The sequence below is a fragment of the Cetorhinus maximus genome, chromosome 13 (genome assembly GCF_964194155.1).
Source record: "Cetorhinus maximus chromosome 13, sCetMax3.hap1.1, whole genome shotgun sequence".
Taxonomy (NCBI): Eukaryota; Metazoa; Chordata; class Chondrichthyes; order Lamniformes; family Cetorhinidae; genus Cetorhinus; species Cetorhinus maximus.
Genome location: NC_135891.1, coordinates 53,674,915 through 53,696,254, shown reverse-complemented (window position 1 = coordinate 53,696,254; position 21,340 = coordinate 53,674,915). Strand labels below are relative to the sequence as shown.

Below are 21,340 nucleotides of genomic sequence, written 5' to 3'. Positions count from 1 at the left end.
TTATGAATTGTGTTATGAATTATATTAGGAGGAATTTTGCTTAAACCTTATAACAATGATACTGGTCTGAAATATAGTTTATTTTGTCTTTTGTAACCCATGAATACAGGATTATTGCAGACTATTAAATTTGCTGTGCTCCAGTACCATGTTTTCAGTTGAATTGCAGTCTTGGCTCCCTTACCTCTTGTTTCAGTTGCAGAGCCTTACTGGTTAGCAACTTTAGAATACCGAAGCTCAATATGCTGTATGACTGTCCTTCACCATTTTGACAGAAGAGTCAACACAGTTTAAGTTAAATTGCTTAATATTGCAAACAGTAATTTATAGGATACAATGTGAGCTAATTTACTGTTTTGAGTCACTGACTCCTCTTCCATCACTCAGAAAAATTCTACATTATGTTGAATTATCAATAAACTTATCTGGCCATCTGATCAATTGCTGGTTTAGATTTTTTCACTTTTCCTGTGTCTTCCAAAGTGCTGTTTATAGGTCTTCCCTTTAAATTAACATCCCTAATAGTATCTGATACTTTGAAAATCAAGTATAAAAAAATAATCTATGATGTGAGACAGTCATAAATCAAGGGCTGCGGATGCTTCAAAATATATGCCCTTGAAATTATTCCAGCTGCTGTTCTCTACAGGTATATGCAGGTGTGGGAAGTGACTTTATTCTGTTTCTTCCTGGCAGCACTGGGCAACACGTGGGCAGTGATGGATGGCCAGTTTCAGTAATTGAATCACATGGTCTGTACTGAAGTTCTGCTGCACCAGTGACTTGAATTGCAGTGATATCTGATTTTATTTCTGTAAATCTTATAGATTAACACCATACCATATAATATATGTATATATATTATGGTGATTTTAAAAATAGATAATATGTAAATATTTTATCTATTTTTAAAATACCATCAAATACTGAGACCTTTGCTTTATGTATTATGATTGGTTTAATGACTCAATCTTAATCATGCATTCAGTATTTTAAACTTGCCCTGTTTCTGTAATCCATCATATGCTAACACAGTAGCATTGTATCTTCTTCCCTGTACAAGTTCCTAAAACCGATCCAGTATTTTTCTAAATTGGACTTATGTTGTGGTTATTTGTTTGACCCACAGTGATATTTATTCCAACACTTTTCTATTGACTTTACCAATGAGCTCTTTTTGCCCCCAATGTAACACTCAAATGTACAAATTAAAATTGCCAGTTTAACTCCTTACATGATTGGATCATTTGCAGTTGTGAAATATTAAAAATGAGTACCAATGCAGTATGTTTTTCTTTAAATGCTCAATATTGTGTAAGTATGTAAATGTACCTACAGAGTCAAGTGAATACTCTGTTGGTGATTATGGAGTTTTTTGGTGTTCTCTCTCGTGTAAAAACCATCATAACTTATTTATACCTTCAGTATTCTGGGCTTTATGGATCTTTCATACTTTTGTAGGAACAGCAGTAACTCAAGTCACCAGTGAAACACTGTCAGTCTTTCAGCCATTTTAAGAGAATTCCTATTATTAATGAAGTCAGTTTGATCTCCTTGGATTCCCTCTACCTTGTTTGTTTTTAATGAATTTTTGGGCTCATTCAGATGAAGGCTGCCAGACCTGAGAAGTAAATAGTTTATGTTCATGCAAGTTTCAAGAAGAATGTGGTAGATTTGTTGATTTCACTTGTCTAATTTTTTTCCCATGAGTTCATTTGTGCCTTAAAAGTGAATTCAAAAACATTTCATACACTTGAGACAGTGTCTTATTTAAAGCTGCCTGTCTACCTGTTTTATCCACTGTTCAAAACAATCTTAATCAGCAAAATAAAGGCAACTTCCCAGCTTTAAATTGGTTTCTTTTGGAGTTAATCATGTTGAAAGGTTGCTGAACCGAATCTTAATCCATAGTTTCAGTTCTGTGCTGCTTTCCTGTCAATCTTTCAGCCACCCTGTCACTGATCAAGCATTCAGAATTTGCTCTGCACTAAAGCTGAAAAAAAGTTAAAATTTGTAAATTTCCCCTGTGAAAAATAGTAGCTGACTGACTAGGGAAATCTGGTAAAGGAAACTAAGCAAGCACTGTTGAATATATTTGTCAGAATTCCCCATTCCCCTTATGTGGAGGTATTATAGGATATTGTCATATGCCCTTACCTCTATCTAATACAAGTTTAAAGACTACAAAACATTGCAACATCTGGTTATTATTTTTGTGAAACCAACTTAGCGAGATAATAAAGCACAACCCTTTGCATACAACGCAAATGAGATGTAGCACTGTTATACACATCATGTCCTACCATTCATGATTACCTCGAATGACAATGAACTGTTCAGTAGCAATACTTTTTGCTGCTGCATATATATTACATGTTTCTGAGAAGTGTGAGTGCCACACAAAGATTTAAGACTTAAAAGGATTGAAATGGATAGCCAAAATTTATGGCTGCTTGTAGGACTTCTGTCAGTATTGTTTGCTTGGCTTTCTGTAACATTGTGGACCTTAACAGGCACCAATATCTTAACCCAAATTTTAGCCATCCTGGCTGATGTAAGGCAAAATGTGAACCACCAAATTGGACATATGAGGAACACTTTTATTCGCCCAAGGACATGTGGAATGGGGGTTTGTGGGAGGCAGAAAAATTAAATTCTGAACTGAGGCAAATGAGGGCAGCCAATCCTCCTTCAGGTCCTGTTAATGCATTTTTATTTTTATTGTATGGAGGCCATGTTTCCCAACACTTGGGAATTCCATCAGGTAAGGAGGCAAGAAGGACCAAATCCATGAGGTAAATGCATTTACAGCATTATTTTTGATCCTGTCTGAGGAGGGTTTCCTGGAGGTCCAACAATCTGATCTCTTTTTATATAGCCAGCAATCGGACCCCTGATGTCCATCTCCATCCTGTCTTCTGTGATCTTATGATTACCTGTCATCTGCCTCTGGTTGCTTGTCTGCCCACCAGGTATCCAGCCCCTAAGTCTGTCTAACCTTTGGTTGAGAAACCTAATGAGAGAATTTAAAAGATGTTATACAGTTAATTTCTGAAAGACTTATGGGAAATCTATGCTTAGCCTCCTGTCAGGAAATCCTGTCTATCACCAACACCTGTCCACTCCCAACCTCAACTGTGCTCTTCATCGTCCCAAGTAAATATCAGGACCATGGTATCCTCATGTAGTTCTTATGCAACTTAATTTTTTCCTGCTGTTTAAATGTTAAAGGGTTATGGTTTTGATAGATTTTGTTCATCATTTACCCAATATTTAATAACAGTATTAAGTTGTCAAGATTAAAGTGTTTTTTTTAATTCATTCATGGGATGTGGGTGTTGCTGGCTAGGCCAGCATTTATTGTCCATCCCTAATTGCCCTTGAGATGGTGGTGGTGAGCTGCTGCCTTGAACTGCTACAATCCATATGATGTAGGTACACCCACAGTGCTGTTAGGGCAGGAGTTCCAGGATTTTGACTCAGTGACAATGAAGGGACAGCGATATAGTTCCAAGTCAGGATGGTGAGTGGCTTGAAGGGAGCTTCTAGGTTGTGGTGTTCCCAGGTGTCTGCTGCTCCTGTTCCTCTAGATGGTAGTGGTCATGGGTTTGGAAGGTGCTGGCTAAAGTGAGGTCATAGCATCCTCATCCTGAAGTTAAGACATCCTCTCACTTTAAAAAAAAAACACTGAAATGGCCATTTATTGGTATTTGTACCTCAAATATTTTGCTGGGTTTAATTGCATTAAACTACTTTACACTATAACACCAATCATGGATTTTATAAGTTAAATTGTACTCAGTTTTTATTTAAAGCTCCCAGAGCTTTGACTTTCCCATTAGTTGTAGTTCTGATGCAAATGGATATGTTTCATACATTCTCTTCCACAAATATTGCCGTCCTATTGTTTGATTTGGATTTACTGCTTGTTTCAATCTGTTTCTGGATCCTTTACTTTATCCAATGAGTCAACAGCTTTGGCACAGGTTGAATTTCTCACTGGATTGTTTAAAAAAAAAGACCTGGCCTTGCTTATATTTTTGTCAAATTGAACTTGGAAGCAGTTCCAAAGGACATTGTGCTTTGTCTTTCAGGGACATGCAGTGAAATCACAGCCACCATTTTGATCCTGCCTGCCCAGTACATGGGAAAGCAGCTGATTCTAAAGCCTGTGCTGTGCCTTTCCACAACTAATAGCTTGGGAGGTGACTGCAGCAGACCTGGGTAAGCCCGACCAGCCACCCCCGTCCCCTCATCTTTGCTTCCACCCTTGTGGTGAAACAGACTAAAACATTTTTCTCCTGCTCTCCAAAGTTTAATCTGATATTCCTCTACCCTCCAATGCAGGCTGAGATTGCCCTGTCCCTTATTTAAGTTTCACTTTTCTAAATTATAACAGTGACTACACTTCATAAGTAATTTGTTGTTTGTAAAGCAGTTTCGGAAGTCCTGAAAAGAACTGTATGACTCCTAAGCTCTTGCTTTCTTTTATCTTCCATCTTCCCCTTTCCTTTGATTAAACTAGAATTCTTCCACTTGTCCCCAGTTCAAGATTGCATACTTCTCATTTCAGCCCAATTCACGCAGGGACTCCAGCTCTAAACCCTCCCTTCAAGGTGGCACTTTTTTTGTTCCCCCTCTGGTTAAAGTTGGTATTTTTTCATTTCCACTCCCACTCACCAGTTCATGTTGGCAGTAATCTCCCCCTTCTCCCATTTAAATATACTATTTCATCCCCAGTTTACTCTGCTACTTTTCTTCCTCTTCTCACCCCCCCCATTCCCCCCTCACCACTCCCTCCCCCAAACTTACATTGACATGCTTCTCCCCATGTCCCCAGTTCCCCCTCTCTAGTTTCATGCTTTCGCTCTTCTCACTTACCTTCTTGGTGTGTAACTCTTAACCTGCTGCTGATTCTTAGTGATTGAACATTACTAGATGCTGTGGGTAGGAATTCTGACATGGCTGGGAAATCCTGCTCACCACCTGCAGCAATGTTCAGTCTCCTAGAGCAGCAGAAATAGCAAGAAGTTAGAGCCATCACTGATGTTGGGCAGGCAATTTTTTTTGATGGTTTAGATCTAATCACCATTACAGGGACTTGGTTACATGGTGACCAGGGTTGGGAAATAAATATTCCAGGGTACACAATATTTTGAAAGTGGCAGTGGAAGAGGGCTAACCCTGATAACAAAGGATGACATAAGGATATTAGTGAGGAAGGATCTTGACTCGGAAGATCATGAAGTAGAATCCATATGGGTGGAGGTTAGGAATAGCAAGAACCAGAAAATGTCTGGTTGGAGTATTTTATAGGTTCCCTAACAGTAGTTATACCGTTGGACAGAGCTTTAAACAAGAAATTATTGAAGTGTGTAACAATGGCACTGTAATAATTGTAAGGGACTTTAGTCGTCTTATTGACTGGTTTATTTCTGCTGGCACTGTCTCAGGAAAAGGGGTTGATCATTTACAACTGCAATGAGGAAAACTTTTTTCACTGAGAGGGTTGTAAACTTTTTTCAATTCTGTACCTCAAAGGGTTGTGGATGCTGCTTTGTTGAAAATATTTAAGGCTGGAATAGACACATTTTTGGGAATTTAGGGATATGGGGAGCGGGCGGGAAAGCAGAGTTGAAACCAAGATTAATCATGATCATGTTGAATGGTGGAGCAGGCTCGAGTGGGCATATGGTCTACTGCTGCTTCTATGTCTTTTATTCTTTGTGTGTGTGTGTGTGTGTGGGCAGTAACCGAGGACAAGATCCAACTCACCCGTGATGCCCCACTGAGCCACCATCATGGTTGTTACAATCCCTGTTGAGGTTACCCCTGGACAAGCCTGATCCCAGAGTGGAACCCAGCTTGTTAGAGCCTAACTTTTATTTGTTTGTTTAAATACGTGGAGAATAGCTACTGAACAGAGTCACAGGAGTCAGCTGATGAACTTTTAACAAAAGAATAAAACATTTATTCAACAAGAAAAGATGAACCATATTATAATACTCTTTTTCCCACACCTATACCTTTACAGATATATACAGATTTGTAAGGATAACACAAGTTACAAAAGCTATCTTAAACTCAAATGTCCACAATAAGTACAGAGTCCATGTAAACCAATAGGCACTCTGGTCAGACACACCACACTTTGAAGCCAAGTGATAGATACCACTTCAACCAGATGTTTTGGATCTCTCCTCAAACCCACCAACCCTGCCCCAGGACACTTGTCACATCATGAGCCAACCTGTCTCACTGAACTGCTTCACACAAAGGTTTCCAATCTCCACTCTCCAAGAACTCGCCTTGGAATCTTCCCCCAAACCAACGCTTTCTCTCAGATGCCGTCCGCAAGGGTTCACCTCCCGGGTTTTAAACTCTCCTTCCAATGTTCCTCTTTCCCAGGTCACCACATACATTCAAGCTGTCTTCCATGCACTCTCCCTCACCAACTCAGCTGCCAACAGTACACCACTGTTTCACATGCCCATTGCAGAGAGTTACAGACCTTCAGCCAACTCTTTAGGCTTTCTTGCCTCTTGCAAACCATTCTCACTTTAAATCTGCTTTCTGCAGCTTTTGTCTGAGGCTTGGACCCTTTCCAATCTGCCCCTCACTCTTTGCTTCACTTAACAGGAGCTTTTCCAGGCTCCTGTCCTTCCTTTGACTAGAAGATCTTCTTTGGACTTTCCCTTCTTCCACTCACCTGGATTTTTGGGTTTTTCCTTAGCTTGGGACTGGCTATCTATCCCCTTTGCTCCAGTCTCACCTGGCATCAACTTCCAAAAAAACCAACTGAACTCCACGACTTCCAAATCAAAACTGCTGTTTCTCTTGTGTGTGTGTCTGTGGGAGGGACCTGCTTCTCTTGTGCCCTGTTGCTAGGCAACAGTTCAATTCTTCTACCCTTGTTTGTTTAACTTAGCTGCAACAGCCGTAAAAAAAAACCTCATTAGAAATGCAAGCAAAGTGAAACTAAAGTCCATTTGACCTGTCCTAACACACAGACACAGAAATACGAATCAAACTTAAACTTTAAAGCTAAAAACTTATTCTTAACACCTAATACCAATATAACTTACTTAAATTATCTCTTTTTTCTAACATGGTTCACACATGATTAATAGCCACTTGATGCTATAAGGCTACCATTACTCATGGATCTGTGGCAACGACAGCCAAAGTGCCTAGGCGGAAAGGAAGAAAATTTAACAAAAGCAAAGTTAATTGATACGCAAATTATTTAATTCAATTTACACTAACAAAGACAAGCAGAGAAATTAATGGCATTCACTCATTCATTTTTCATTTGTTGCTAAATAAAAACCAGGGTAAAGATCAAAGTGTGCTGTATCATGGACCACGCTCATGTGCTGCTGAGTGAACTGAAACATTTCAGTTTTTTAAGATCATCCCATCTACAGTAAACTCCTGTTGGGAGTCTTAATAGCGTGTTCGTCCAAGCATTATTCGTTGTGTGGAAGTTGACTTAATTTTAAAGTGTTTAATATGAAACCTGGAGCAATTTGTTAGAGTAAACATTCTCAGCTCTGCATATATATCAGCTATGAATACTATAGACTACCCTGACAAGTGACAGTTTCGAAACAGATTTAGTTGTCACAAATTGCCTGAGCATATAACTGTATATGACTTATCTACTTATTATATGTGAGCAGTGTAGAGTCATTCAAATGAAATAGTTATTAAGCAGGTTAGATGATAATTACACACACGGGTTTCTTTCACCATTTCTTCCACGAACGCTATCATATTCCTCTTTCTTCCTTTTTTTCAGTTTGAATATGAATTTGTTACAAAGCATTTACAGCACAGAAACAGGTCATTCATTTGCAGGCCCGTGCTCCATACAAACCTCCTTTCACTACTCTTCATCTAACCCCAATCAACTTATTGTTCTATTCCTTTCTCCCACATGTGCTTATTTAGTTGCCTCTTGAATACACCTATGGTATTCACCTCAATTACTCCATGTGGTAGCGAGTGCTACATTCTAAGCACTCTCTTGGTGAAGCAGTTCGAGTTCCTTATTGATTTATTAGTAGCTGGCTATCTTATTATCTACCTTATCAAGTTCTTTCATAATCTTGACGACCTCGATCAGGTCACAGTTCAGTCTCTTTTCTGGAGACAAGAACCCCAGCCTGTTCAATAGTTCCTGACGGGTGTAACCTCTCAGCTCTGGTATCACCCTAGTAAATCCTTTCTGCACCTTCTCAAGTGCCCATATCCTTTTTTATAATTTGATCCCATTCTTTCCTTTGTTTTTCCCTATCTATGTAGCCTCCTTCATATCTACAACTTTCCAAGGTCTCTGCCTTTCCAATTTTGGCCTCTTAAGCATTGCGGATTTCCATCACTACACCATTGGTGGTTGTGCCTTAAGCTGCATGGGCCCTATGCTCTAGAATTCCCTCCAACCTCTTTGACCAAGCTTTCATCACATCTTAATATCTCTTTGACTCAGTTTCACTATGATAGCGCTCTTGTGAAGCACCTTGGTGTTTTGCTAAGTTAAATGTGATATATAAAAGGTTGTTATATTTCTCATTCAGGAACCCAGATCTTATTGGGTGGGGATATTGTGTCTGCAAGATCATTAGATTTCTATCCATCTGTTCCAAGATTTCTGTGGTGCTTGACATACTACTGCCGTATACTAATAAATAGTTGCTTGCTGCAACAATATTCCTGCTTTCCTTTGAGGAGCTGCGTTGGCATACAGGACTCCTGTTTTATGACACAGCCGATGGTAAATGCTGAGCTGTTCAAATCCCAGAGGGAAACTTGAAATAACTGTCTCAACTAATATTCAATTTGTATAAATTTCGAGATGTGTGCCTTGTCAGTAGTAATAAGACCACCAAGCCTTATAGGTTTTTATAAAACTAGATTAACTTTTGTTAATAAGAGAAATGATTTTAAATACGTACATAGATCTACAAATTACTACTATGATAACTTCTAAATCCCCTAATCAATCTAACTCCCAGTTACACTTTCGTTAAGGCAACAGTAAGACACGCAGATTTTAAAGACCCAGGCAAAGAAACAAGTTGAATTCCAAGTGAGTTTTCTTAACTTCAGTCCTTTTGAAGACAGCAGCTTGAGGTATAGACGCTGAAGGCTTTTCACACACTTGTAAGATCTTAAAAAAAAAACGCGTCCTTTACAAACAGTCTTCTTTATACATATCTTCCTCTTTGAATGTAAATACCCATTGTTTCACTATGTCTTTGGACTTTATCTCCCTGATAATAAAACCCTCTCATAGCACTAAGTTTTACCAGTAATCTTTGGGAAAAATAAACACACTGTTCCTAAACTTCACCTGCCCAGGTGACACATTTCACCCCTCCTTTGAAAATAATCTAGCTTGGTTTATTTCAAAATGTAAATGTTCCCTTGATACCTATGTTTCTAAACTTCCCCATGTTTACATAATTTACATTAACGCCTTCAGAGCAGCTGCCTTTAATCCAGTTAAGTCTTTTGCGCGCGCTCGTGTGCACACCCCCCCCCCCACTACAGACACCCACACACCTACACACATCCCACTATTATTCTATTTTACAATAAATTCCAGTAACATTATGAGAATTATTATATCTTCTTGACATCCTAAGAATATACTGACATTTGCAAAAGTGTCTCCCATAGTCACTGATTCTTTTTGCGAATTTCTTGAGTAGATCTGCTATATAACTGGCTTCACCAGATCTGACTCGACCAGATTAAGTTGTACTGGGGATCCCCCTCTACTAAGCTTGTCCTCTGCTCTCGGTTTATCCTGGGGAATAAACATGACTTCTGACTCCATTCCTGCACTACCTGTTTTGCCTTGCACCATTTTCCCTGCCCCATTCAACCTAACCTTTGACAACATGTATGAGGAGCTGATGGATTTCTTTGTCATGAAGATAAAGATCATTAGCCTTTGCTCATTCTTACAAATGTTTTTTCCTCTATCTCAATATCCATTTTTCTTTATTTTTGTAGATTGCCTTATTTTCCTAACTTAGTCATTGTATTTAGTCAGTGCAGTTGATTATAAGGCAATAAGTTGAAAAGTTAGAGCTTCATTAGGCAGAATATAAGATAGTTGATGTTTTATAAGAATATCTGCTACTTTGTGATGGGTTTGCATCGTTATATATGTGGCTAGTTAAGCCACAAACTATCCCATGGATTGCGTACAGTGCATTTTGAATAAATGTTGAGCTAAGTTCAGTGTTTTTAGCCTTTATCATTATTTCATCTGCCAACAAAAAGCTGAATTAATAAATTGTGAGTTTGATTCACAAACATCCTTGTGACAGCTTCTTTATTTATAATGTAGTGGATTGAAGAATGAGCACATGTTGGAATTTCTCCCCACCATTCCTGTCCCTCAGTTTGTACATTACATCTGCATTCGATACAGAAGTCACAGAGTGGAGGGTGACGACGTGTTAGGGGCCTATGGTGTCCTCACTAATGCTCCAACAATATATTACTGGATTGTTTTGCGCTACCAAAAAGGCGACTATATATTTTTTTGTAACTGGTAAGATTAACCTATCAATATGCATGTAGTTAAATACTAGAAGCATTTGACTGCAGAAATTTGGCTGAAAACATCTATCCCAATTCTCCATGCAATTTCAGAACTGAAAGATCCAAAGTCGACATGATCTCCTCAGTCCAGAAACTGCAAGAGAAATGCCATGAACAAACGAGACCACTATACAGTGCCTTCATCAATCTCACCAAGGCATTTAACCATGTGAGCAAAAGCAGCCAATTTAAGCTGCTAAAGAAGTGGTTGCCAATCAGAGCTGCTCAGTGTGATCTCTTCCATGGCGATGTGAATTGTTAAGGTCAGCTATGACAGGGCAACATTGGAACCTTTTATAATCTGCAGTGAGGACAAACAGTTGCATTCTGTCGCCAACACTCTCTGGCACTTTCTTCTCTTTGCTGCTGTCATTTGCCTTCAGTTTATCTGCAGAGGATATCTACCAGAACTGACGGAATGCCATTCAGGCTTATCCAACTGAGATCCAAGACAAAAGTGTGCCAAGTCCTCAAAGTTGCTCTACGCAGATGATGCCACACTAGCATTACACACCGAGGAATACCTTCAGCAGCAAATAGACAGACTCTTCCATGCTTGTAAAGAGTTTGGTTTGGCCATCAGCATTAGGAAAATGAATGTCATGATCCAGGATGTTGTCATACTGCTATCAATTAGCATTCACAATGTGATACTCTTTATTGATAGCTTCATGTTCCTAGGCTCCACAATCGCCAGCCATCTTATAACTTGATACTAAAAATCAATGCTTGCATTGCAAAAGCTGCAGCTATGTCATGTCAAAACTGAATAAGAGAGTATGACAACAGCAACCTGACCAAGAACACCAAACTGTGAGTTTGCTAAACCTATGTCCTTGGTGCACTCCTCTACAGTATTGGCTAGCCCTCACTAGCGAGGATGATTGCCTTCCATGAGTCTGAAGATGGCTGATTCGGGATCTACAGACTTTATGGCACATAAGGCATTTGTTGTCAAGCAGCATGTCTGGTCCTGTATTATTAGTTCTAGCAATGGCATATTCATTTTGCTGCTTTCATTTTCCCCTTCATTTTGTCATCGTTGGGTCTCAAAATGCTGGGATTCTTCCCACAGATTCTGCTGCCATCTGCTTCGATCCAGGTTGGTGGTCTTCTAGGAGTTGATGTCAATGGTGCATTTCTTCATGTTGGCTTTCAGCACACCCTTGAAGTGCTTCTTCTGTCCTCCTCTGGTACGTCTGCCCTGATGAGCTGGGAGAAGAAGAGCTGCTTCGGGAGCCTGATATCTGACATCCAAACTTTGTGACCAATCCAACAAAGCTGATAGCGGACGATCATAGCCTTGGTGCTTGTGGTGCCTGCTTGTGAGAGGACACTGATGTTGGTGTGTCTGTCCCCACATTTAATGTGTGATCTTCTACAGGCAGAGTTGATGGTATGACTCCAGTGTCTTAAGGTGCCTCCTGTAAGTTATCCATGTTTTAGCTCCGTACAGTAACGTAGGGATCACAACCTCATGGTAGACCATGAGCTTTGTTTTAGTTTTGATGTTGCGATCTTCAAACGTTTGCTTCCTCAAGTGGCCAAAGGCTACAGCAGCATAATTCAAGCTATGGTGGATTTCTCCATCAATGTTAGCCTTCTGACAAGAGTTATCTTGGAAGATGACTTTCAAGGTACTGGAACTGTTCTACATATATTCTAGGCACTTATCATGAATCCTAATCAGTGGGGCTGGGGTATGAGCATTTGGAGCTTTGGTCTTCTGAATGTTGAGTGTAAGTCCCATCTTCTTGTATGCCTCAGTAAGTACATTGACGATTCTCTGGAGATCCGTTTCCAACACAGCACTTACTACAGCATCATCAGCATATTGGAGCTCAATGACAGGTCAGGGCGGTCTTAGTTTTTGATTGGAGTCATCTCAGATTAAATGGTTTACCATCCATTCGATAAATAGGCTTCATTCCAGGCAGCTTGTGTCTAGTCAGATGGAGCTTGGCAGCAAGGAAGATCAAGAAAAGAGTTGGAGTGAGAACACAAGCTTGTTTGACTCCTGTCTTAACCTCAAAGGGGCTGTAATGGATCCGTTGTTAAGGATTACCGCTCGCATATCATCATGAAGCAGGCAAAGGGTGGTAACGAATTTTGGAGGACATCATATTTAAGCAAAATCTTCCAGAGCGCCTCACAATTTAGAGTCAAAGGCCTTTGTCAAGTCAAAGAAAGTTACATAGAGAGGTTGATGTTGTTTGTGACATTTTTCTTGGTGAGCTGTAAAAATCATGTCGGCCATACCTCTTGATGGCTGGAACTCACATTGAGATTCAGGGAGTAACTCTTCAGCAAGTGTAAGAAGTCAGTTCAGACGGGTTCTTGCAATGATCTTTCCTGCATTGGAAGGCAGGGAGATGCCTCTGTAATTTCCACAGTTGGATTTGTCCCCTTTCTTGAAGATTATCACAATCATCTTGTCCTTGAAATCATTTGGGACTTGCTCTTCATTCCAGATCCGTAGGATAAGGGCACGGAGCTGTAATGTTTTTCCCTCTCCTCCGTGCTTAAAGATTTCAGCGCAGATTCCATCACCTGCTGCTTTGTTGTTCTTCATTTGTATGATGGCTTTCTTCATCTTCATAGATGTTAGAGGGGTTACGAGCTTCTCTCTAACTGGGTGTTGTGGGACGGAGCTGAAATCATCAACAATTGATTCGTGATTGAAAAACTCTTCAAAATGCTCCCTCCAATAGTCATTGACAGCTTCCCTTCCCATTCCTTGATCAGATCTCCCCCATCCTTAGGCCTCAAAGGAGCTGGTCATTGGGTACTTTGGCCATAAATAGTGTTTGTGGCAGTGATGAAGTCAGCGAGATGTTGATTTTCCTTTGCCTTATCTGCCTACCATTTGTTCATCATGTCATATACACACCTTTGTACCTCGGCCTTTATTTGTTGAGAAGCCATTTTCTTTTGCTTTGAGTTTGGGTTATTCTGCCAGGTTCAGAAAGTCTTGCACTTGCGATCAATCAGTTAATTAATATCCTGATCATTTCCATCAAACCAATCCTGATGTTTCCTGACAGAAAATTCAAGTGTCTCTTTGCAAGCATTGATGATATTGGACTTAAGGACATCTCAAGCACTGTGGACAGTCCTTCTGTTCTTGATTGAAGTTTGAAAGTTTTTTCCCCTAAAGCATTGTTGAATCGGACAACATATGCTAGGCAGGAGATAAAGCTGAACAGTTTCCACCTTCACTGCCCCAGACATCTCTTGGCAGGACAAGGTCACCACCTCAGAGATCCTAGAGTGTGCACATTCCAGCAGCACACAGTCATTACTAAGCCACCGACATCTGCACCGGCTCTGCCAGGTTCATCGGATGGATGATAGCCACATACTCAAAGATATTCTGTATGGTCACAGTGATGGCCTCCTGGAAGTCCATAGCTCCATTACAAGGGCACCTGCAAACAACAAAGGAAGATGGCAGACATTGACACAGACATCTGGAAGATAGTCGCCAACAGCCGTGACCTCTGGAAGCTGACTGGAAGGGCATAGGAAGAAGCAGGAAGAACTGGAAAGCACAGCTGGCAAAGAAGAGGGCGCAGAGAAAATGGGCCAATGAATCGTGCACCTTCTCAGCCCACTATCTTCATCTGTAGCAAATGCGGCAGAGACGACCATGCTAGAGTTGAGCTCCTGAGCCACACCAGATGATGTTTCAGAGTTAACCACCAAGGCACAAACTATCGTCTCACGAGATGGAAGGCTGTCTATAGAAAGAAACGTACTGATAGAGTATGGATCTCAGAAAGCTGGTTAACCTAGAAATGGAAATAAAGACAGCATACAGGGAGTTTGAAGTGTTCAGAAAGCACAGACTAGACTGAAAAGCATGTAGAGCAGTTCTACATGTTGAATTAACTGGGAGATAAAGGTAATGGACACATTGATACAGGATAATCTATCTCACAAGATAATCTGGCTGGAGGCTGGATTGCAACAGAGCACAAGAAATTGTACAGGTTTACTATAGATCACATGTTTAAAACTATAGTGCTGGTTACTCTAGCAAGAGATTGACACGGGTGACTTTAATATAAGACGGGATCTTTTAATTTTTGTCTAATTATATTTGTAAAGTTTTTTTTATTTGTTAAAGTAAAACCATAAAATTACATTTAAAGAATTGACTTTTTTTTTCAGCGTAAGAGAAGTTCAAAAAAATTAAGACTTTTGGTTTAAAGTAAAAATGCTGCTTTCATTCTGAAAAGCCCATTTATGTCAAAGGTCTGATTTGTTGCTTCCTGTTTTAGCAGTGCTTTCAAAAGATTTAATATTGGTAGGAAAGATAGCCAGAGCATTTAACATTTAAGCAGTGTCGGAAAAATTCAAACCTGAAGCACTATATGCAGCAACAACATTATTTAAAAAAACTGAAGTGGGAGCATTAGAAACATCATGGTGCCAAAACTGGACAAACACGTAATGGTTTGCCACAAAATCAAAATACTACAAATGCTGGAAATCTGAAATAAAATGGACAATACTGGAAATACTCAGGTCAGATACTATCTGTGAAGAAAAAAACCGAGTAAATATCTTTGCTCGATAACGTTTTATCAGAACCATTTAATGGCTTGTAGGAAATCCTTGAGTCTGCTTTTTTAAACACACATTAACTTGGTTATTTTCTTTCAAGAGTTTAACACTTGAATTCAAGAAGACAGAGGAATTTAGTATCAGCAAGTTAATCATCCAGGAAAATATGTCTCTATTTGAATAGTGCACTGAATACATTTCTTCATTACAGCACTGTGATTTTGCATGTTAGACTAAAGATTGAGTATTCCTCGTGTTAAAATGTCTATGATTTGCAGAGAAAGTGTGTTTGTCATGAAATGATTAAGGTATTTGACCTGAAATATGATTGTCTCTATCCCCTTTATTCTGTGAAATCTTGTTTTACAGAGTACGCTGAAAATATTGGTGATGGGAAGAATGACGAATTTAAAGAAAGTGAACAGAAAAGAATCTTGGCCCTGCTTGAAAATTTCTAAGAAAGCAGAATGTTATTAGGGTCTGTTAATATTAGAGAAGTTTTGAGAAATACAATGGCAAGCTTACAGTTTGATGTGATCCGACACATTTTTCTCTGATTTTTAGTGGGCTGGGAACACTTAACAGTGGAGTTGATTTTAACCTATTGTGCAACATACTTGAGGAATGTGCCTCCCTAATAGCAAGAACTGCAATGCAGATGGAGCACCATAACATTCAATTGACTAAAAATTGCCACTCCTGCAGCAGAGATCTTTACAATTAAAAAAAAAATGAGCCATGATCTGTTTTAATGATTTGTCTGTCAGAACCGAACTTATTTTCTCCAAGCTTTACACAATGTTGCATAATGCATAACAAGACAAATGTAATCTATAGAAACAAAGTAATTGGTATTTTGCATACAAACCAGTGTACTATTTGAAAAGAAGTGTCTGACTTGCATTGTATCTGAAGAAAAATGTATTTGCCCTGATATAAATCTACTTGTTGCAAATTGCACACTTCTAACATTTGTAAAGGTGAACCATATTCTGAAAGCTGCAGTTCCACTTTGTGCTTCAGTGAAGTACATATTAATGTGTGAATATAAATGTTGCTTTGTATTTTGTACCAAATGTACTTTTTATGACTGCATTTTTCTTCTGCTTTCCCCACCCACTCCCCCCCTGCCCCCAGCCCCATAAGAAACTTTGAAGTGTGTATACTTTCTAACCTTAGGTTTGACATGAATGTTTCCCTGAAATCTTACATTTTTCCAGTTTGTTTCTGGTTTTATTTCCTGGAACAATGTAACGGATCTGTCACCAGTTGAAAGGAGAAACTTTATGGTGAAGGATCTTCATCCAAACCATTCACCTTTTTTTCTCTCTTTCCAGATGCTGAATAACCCCAGTGGTAATTCTACATTTTCCACTTTTATTTTGAATTTCCGTCATTCACAGCTTTTCTCTCTATCTCTGCCACCAGTGACTTTTGTGGTGATCTATAAAGTTCAGTCACTGAATTGCTAACATTACAAACATCACTGGGCACCAACAAAAAAGGTTGAAAGCTGACATTGCTCCTCAGCTGTTGAACATGCTGGAGATAAAGCAGGAGAAACTTGCCTGCAACAAGAAACATAATTATTCAGTTTTACATTGGATGGGGCTGTCTATTCCTTGCTGAACTATTGCAGGTTTCTACATTGACTGCAGACTAAACCCCCATCCTTGATCTGTTTTATGCATCACTTGCGGTAAGTTTGAGTAGGTGTTAACCTTAATGGATCTTCAGAGGGAACAGAGTTTTAATTGCAATAAATTCAGAAATACATTTCATTGCAGTTACGATTATCAGTTGAAGTTACTTTGAAACAAAATCTTGTGGACCTGCATTTCTACAAATAAAAATATTTGAAACTCCAGTCATCGGTTTCTGTTTTTTAATGTGTTCAGATAGTTTACAAAGAAAAATTGTTCAGTGTTTTGGGGAAAATTTGAATTATAACCTTGTCAAATTGAGTTGTGGGATGCTGGCCATGTTGAAGCAGCAAATAGATATATAAAGCAAAGTACCTACACATCCTAGTATTGCTGAGATGGAGCTTGAATCTGGACAAGGTGTCAGTGTTAGGAATCAAGCAACTAAGAACTAGCAAAGTTGTACTGCATCCTATGATGGAATGACAAATGAGCAGGAGGAATCTTGTGGCCATAACCTCAGTGTTTGCCATGAAGTAGCATTAGAAAAAAATAAGTGTAACATCAGGTCTCCATTAAACTAATTGACATCTGATGTTCAACTCCTGATATGTACCAGTCTAGTTGAATGACATCTTGGAAAGGATCCATGTGATAATATTAATCATCTTAATTTACCACTAAAATTTTAATTCGAATTAAAGGTATAAAACTCTTCCCCACCCATCTCTTTGAAATAAAGAAAAGCAGAAATTGATTCCAAGAAAGTGGAGGCGGTCTTGTAAGGTCTGAAGGTCAAAAAGGAAGACAGCTCTGCAAAAAAAACCCAGAAATTTCATGGTTAATTGAACGCACATAAAACTTGGAAAGTGTGTCAGAGCTTTTAGTTAAAATAATGTAACTCTGTAATATGCAGAGAAATAAAATATGTGCGAGGTTGATTAGGATGAGAAGCCCATTGAAGAAGGTGGATAATGACCACAGTGACTCCCTAAGGGCACTTCCAGAGGAGAGGATGAGCATTGCAAAGGAAGGTAGTCCTACAGCAGCCAGCCCTACAGAAAAGAAGAGGTTTATGTTTTATGTTCCCGTTTCAGAGAAATAGTTGATTGCTGAATTTGTCCATATTACATTCAACATGAAAAGTTAATCTGGCAACAGCACAGTGCAATCTTGCATATTGAATATAAGCAATATACTACTACCGCTAACCAAATATCTAGCCAAGATGGAGATATTGTGATACATTTAAAAACCAGGTACTTGGTATATTTCTCCATGTTCAATCTTATTCACTGTATTATAGTTGATTTTTAAAAACATTAGTTCACACATTTCTTAACTTCATTTAGGATACCAGGCAAGTAATGCTGCTCTTAGCGTTTTACTGCACTCTGGTTGTGTTTGGTTTCAGCTTGCTAACTGCTAATACAGTTTGGTCTAGGTCATACAAGGTTGTCCAAATTTAAGCTAATTTAGCATTTTAGGAACCCTGGACATCAAAGGTAAATCACATCTGAGAGTATAGACAAAGGGGGAAAATATCTAACACCACTTGATTCATATTACAATTCCTTCACTTATGGACCCATTGTTGATCAATCTTGCATATTCCATTCAAAATTTAGATATAACACACTCTCTAAACTTGCCCTTTGGCTGCATCTCCAACATTGTGCACTTGGAGGCGTTTATTTGTATGTTTAATCAAAAAATCATAAGAAATAGGAACAGGCCCCTCAAGTCTTTTCCACCATTCAATAAGATCATGGCTAATTGATTGTGTCCTTAACTCAACCTCTTATTTTTCCACATTATACTGCCCCTGTCAATTTTTTTGCCCATTCACTTGACCTATCTATATCGCTCTGCAGACTCTTTGTATGTTCCTTACAACTTAATTTGCTATCCATTTCTGTAAATTTGGCTACAATGCAGTTGATCCCTTCTTCCAAGTCATTAATAGAAATCATAACTAATTGAGGTCTAGCACAGATCCCTGTGGCTCTCTACCAGTTACTATCCTGATTCTCTGTTTCCTGTTAGTTGGCCAATTCTCGTTCCATGCTTATATAGCAACCCCAACACCCATGAGCTCTTGGGGAACATGTTTTTTTTTAATTGTTTTGGTCTCCTTGCTGCTACATATTTTCAGAAGAGTTGAGACCATCAATACAAATGTTAAACATTTTGCATTGTCACATTTACTTCCCTGTTACATTTTTCTTGTCACACTAGTCATAGTCCCATATAAAATAGTATATTTGCTGATTCATTTATCAAAACTACTACCTGTATCTTAATTTTGACCTTAATGGAACATTACAATTTTAATATTTGTAATACCTAGAGCCAATGACATACAGTCTGTTTTTCTGTCTGTGTGGCCTGTGCTGCAAATTGTTGCAAGACTTTTTAAAGCCCTGAGTCATCTTGACAGTCTACTTTGAGTAAATATGCCATCTTTAAGGCATCCAAGACTATTTTCAATAATGACTACATCAAAATGACTTCACTCATACTTTGAACATCTTGCTGGACATGTGGGGAAGTTGACAATTGATGTTCATCAGTGCTGCAATTGTGACAGTCTCTTTTTTCAAGTGAGCAAGTAAATGATAGGGGGAGGAGAGATCAAAAACAAGAGCACTACATCAAAGATACCTTCCTGTGATGCTATTGTTAGGGAAAAGCACAGTTTCCTTTTTTAAATCCCATGTTCTTCTTGATCTTTGGACAGCTGTGGACAATGATGGGGATTTCAATGTCCATTGCCAACTGTGTCTCAATAGCAGCACTACTGACCCACCTGGCTGAGTCCTGAAGGGCATACCTCTCAGATTTTGCCTGTGTCAACTGCTGAGAGAACCAACACAAGAGAATAACTTACTTAATTCTTGCTGATTTACCTGTCCCTGTCGCAGATGCATCTGTCCTTGAAAGCAAGTGGTGAAAATGACAGAGTTTACAGAGGGATATAGACAGGTTAAGCGAGTGGGCAAAAACTTGGCAGATGGAATATAATTTGGGAAAATGTGAGGTTATGCACTTCAGGAAGAATAGAGAAGCTGAATATTATTTAAATGGAGAAAGACTGAAGAAAGCTGCAGCACAGAGGGATTTGGGGGTCCTTGCGCATGAATCCCAAAAAGCCAGCATGTTGGGGAAGGCAAATGTAATGTTGACCTTTATTTCAAAGGGAATGGAGTATCAAAATAGGGAAGTCTTGCTAAAACTCAAAGCACTAGTTAGACCACACCTAGAATACTGTGAACAGTTTTTGTCCCCTTATCTAAGGAAAGATATACTGGCATTGGAGGCAGTCCAGAGAAGGTTCACTAGATTGATCCTGGGTATGGAGGGATTTTCCTATGAATACAGGTTGAGTAGGTTGGACCTGTACTCATTGGAGTTTAGAAGAATGAGAGGCGACCTTATTGAAACATATAAGATTCTTAGGGGGCTTGACAGGGTAGATGTTGAGAGGTTGTTTCCCCTTGTGGGAGAGTCTAGGACCAGAGGGCATAATCTCAGAGTAAGAGGTTGCCCACTTAAAACAGAGATGGGGAGGAAATTTTGCCCTCAGCGGATATTTAACCTGTGGAATTCTTTACTGCAGAGGGCTGTAGAAGCTGGGTCATTAAATATATTCAAGGTTGAGATTGACATCTTTAATTAGTAAGGGTTATGGGGAAAAGGCAGGAAAGTGGAGTTGAGGATTATCAGATCAGCCATGAACTCATTGAATGGCAGAGCAGACTTGATGGGCCAAATGGCCTACTTCTGCTCCCACGTCTTATGGTCTTATATTAGTAGGAGTAACCACTGCACCATCGTTGGAGAGACCGTCCATCGTATTGTGTGGCACTATCACCATACTGAATGGGATAGATTTAGAGCAGAGCTAACAGCTTAAAACTGAGCATTTATGAGGTGCTGTCAGTCATCAGTAGCAACATTTGACAGAGTGTGGCATTAAGAAGTCCCAGTAAATCTGAAGTCAATGGGAATCAAGAAGAATCTCCACTAGTTGGAGTCATACCTAGCACAAAGGAAGATGGTTGTGGTTGTTTAAAGTCAATCATCTCAGCCCAGGGCATCATTGCAGGAGTTTCTCAGGGTAATGTCCTAAGTTCAACCATCTTCAGCTGCTTCCCTCCATCATTATCATAAAGTCAAGAGTGGGGATGTTCACTGATTAATGCAAATTAATTAATGTAAAATTGCTGCTTAGCTGCATTCGCAACTCCTCAGTCCATGCTGCATGCTGCAACATTCAGCCGATAAGTGGTAAGTGCATTCACACCACACAAATGTCAGGCAATGAATCTAACCAACCCCCTTGATGTTCAATGGTATGACCATCACTGAATCCCCACTGTCAACATCCTGGAGCTTACCATTGACCAGAAGCTGAACTGCACCAGCCATATAAATACTGTGGCTACGAGACCAGGTCAGAGACTGGGAATTCTGGGTGAGTAAATCACCTCCTAATGCCCCAAAGT

The 21,340-nt window shown here is 39.3% G+C and overlaps 1 protein-coding gene across 1 annotated transcript in view; it reads left to right on the top strand.

Moving 5' to 3' along the window:
- ctnnbl1 (catenin, beta like 1) overlaps positions 1-16,264 on the top strand; it is a 197,079-nt gene extending 180,815 nt beyond the window's left edge. The window contains exon 16 of the mRNA XM_078555389.1: positions 15,559-16,264. Within this exon, the coding sequence (XP_078411515.1) occupies positions 15,559-15,647 (89 nt within the window). The 3' untranslated portion in view covers positions 15,648-16,264. The remainder of the gene's footprint in view (positions 1-15,558) is intronic.
- The last annotated feature ends 5,076 nt before the right edge of the window (positions 16,265-21,340 follow it).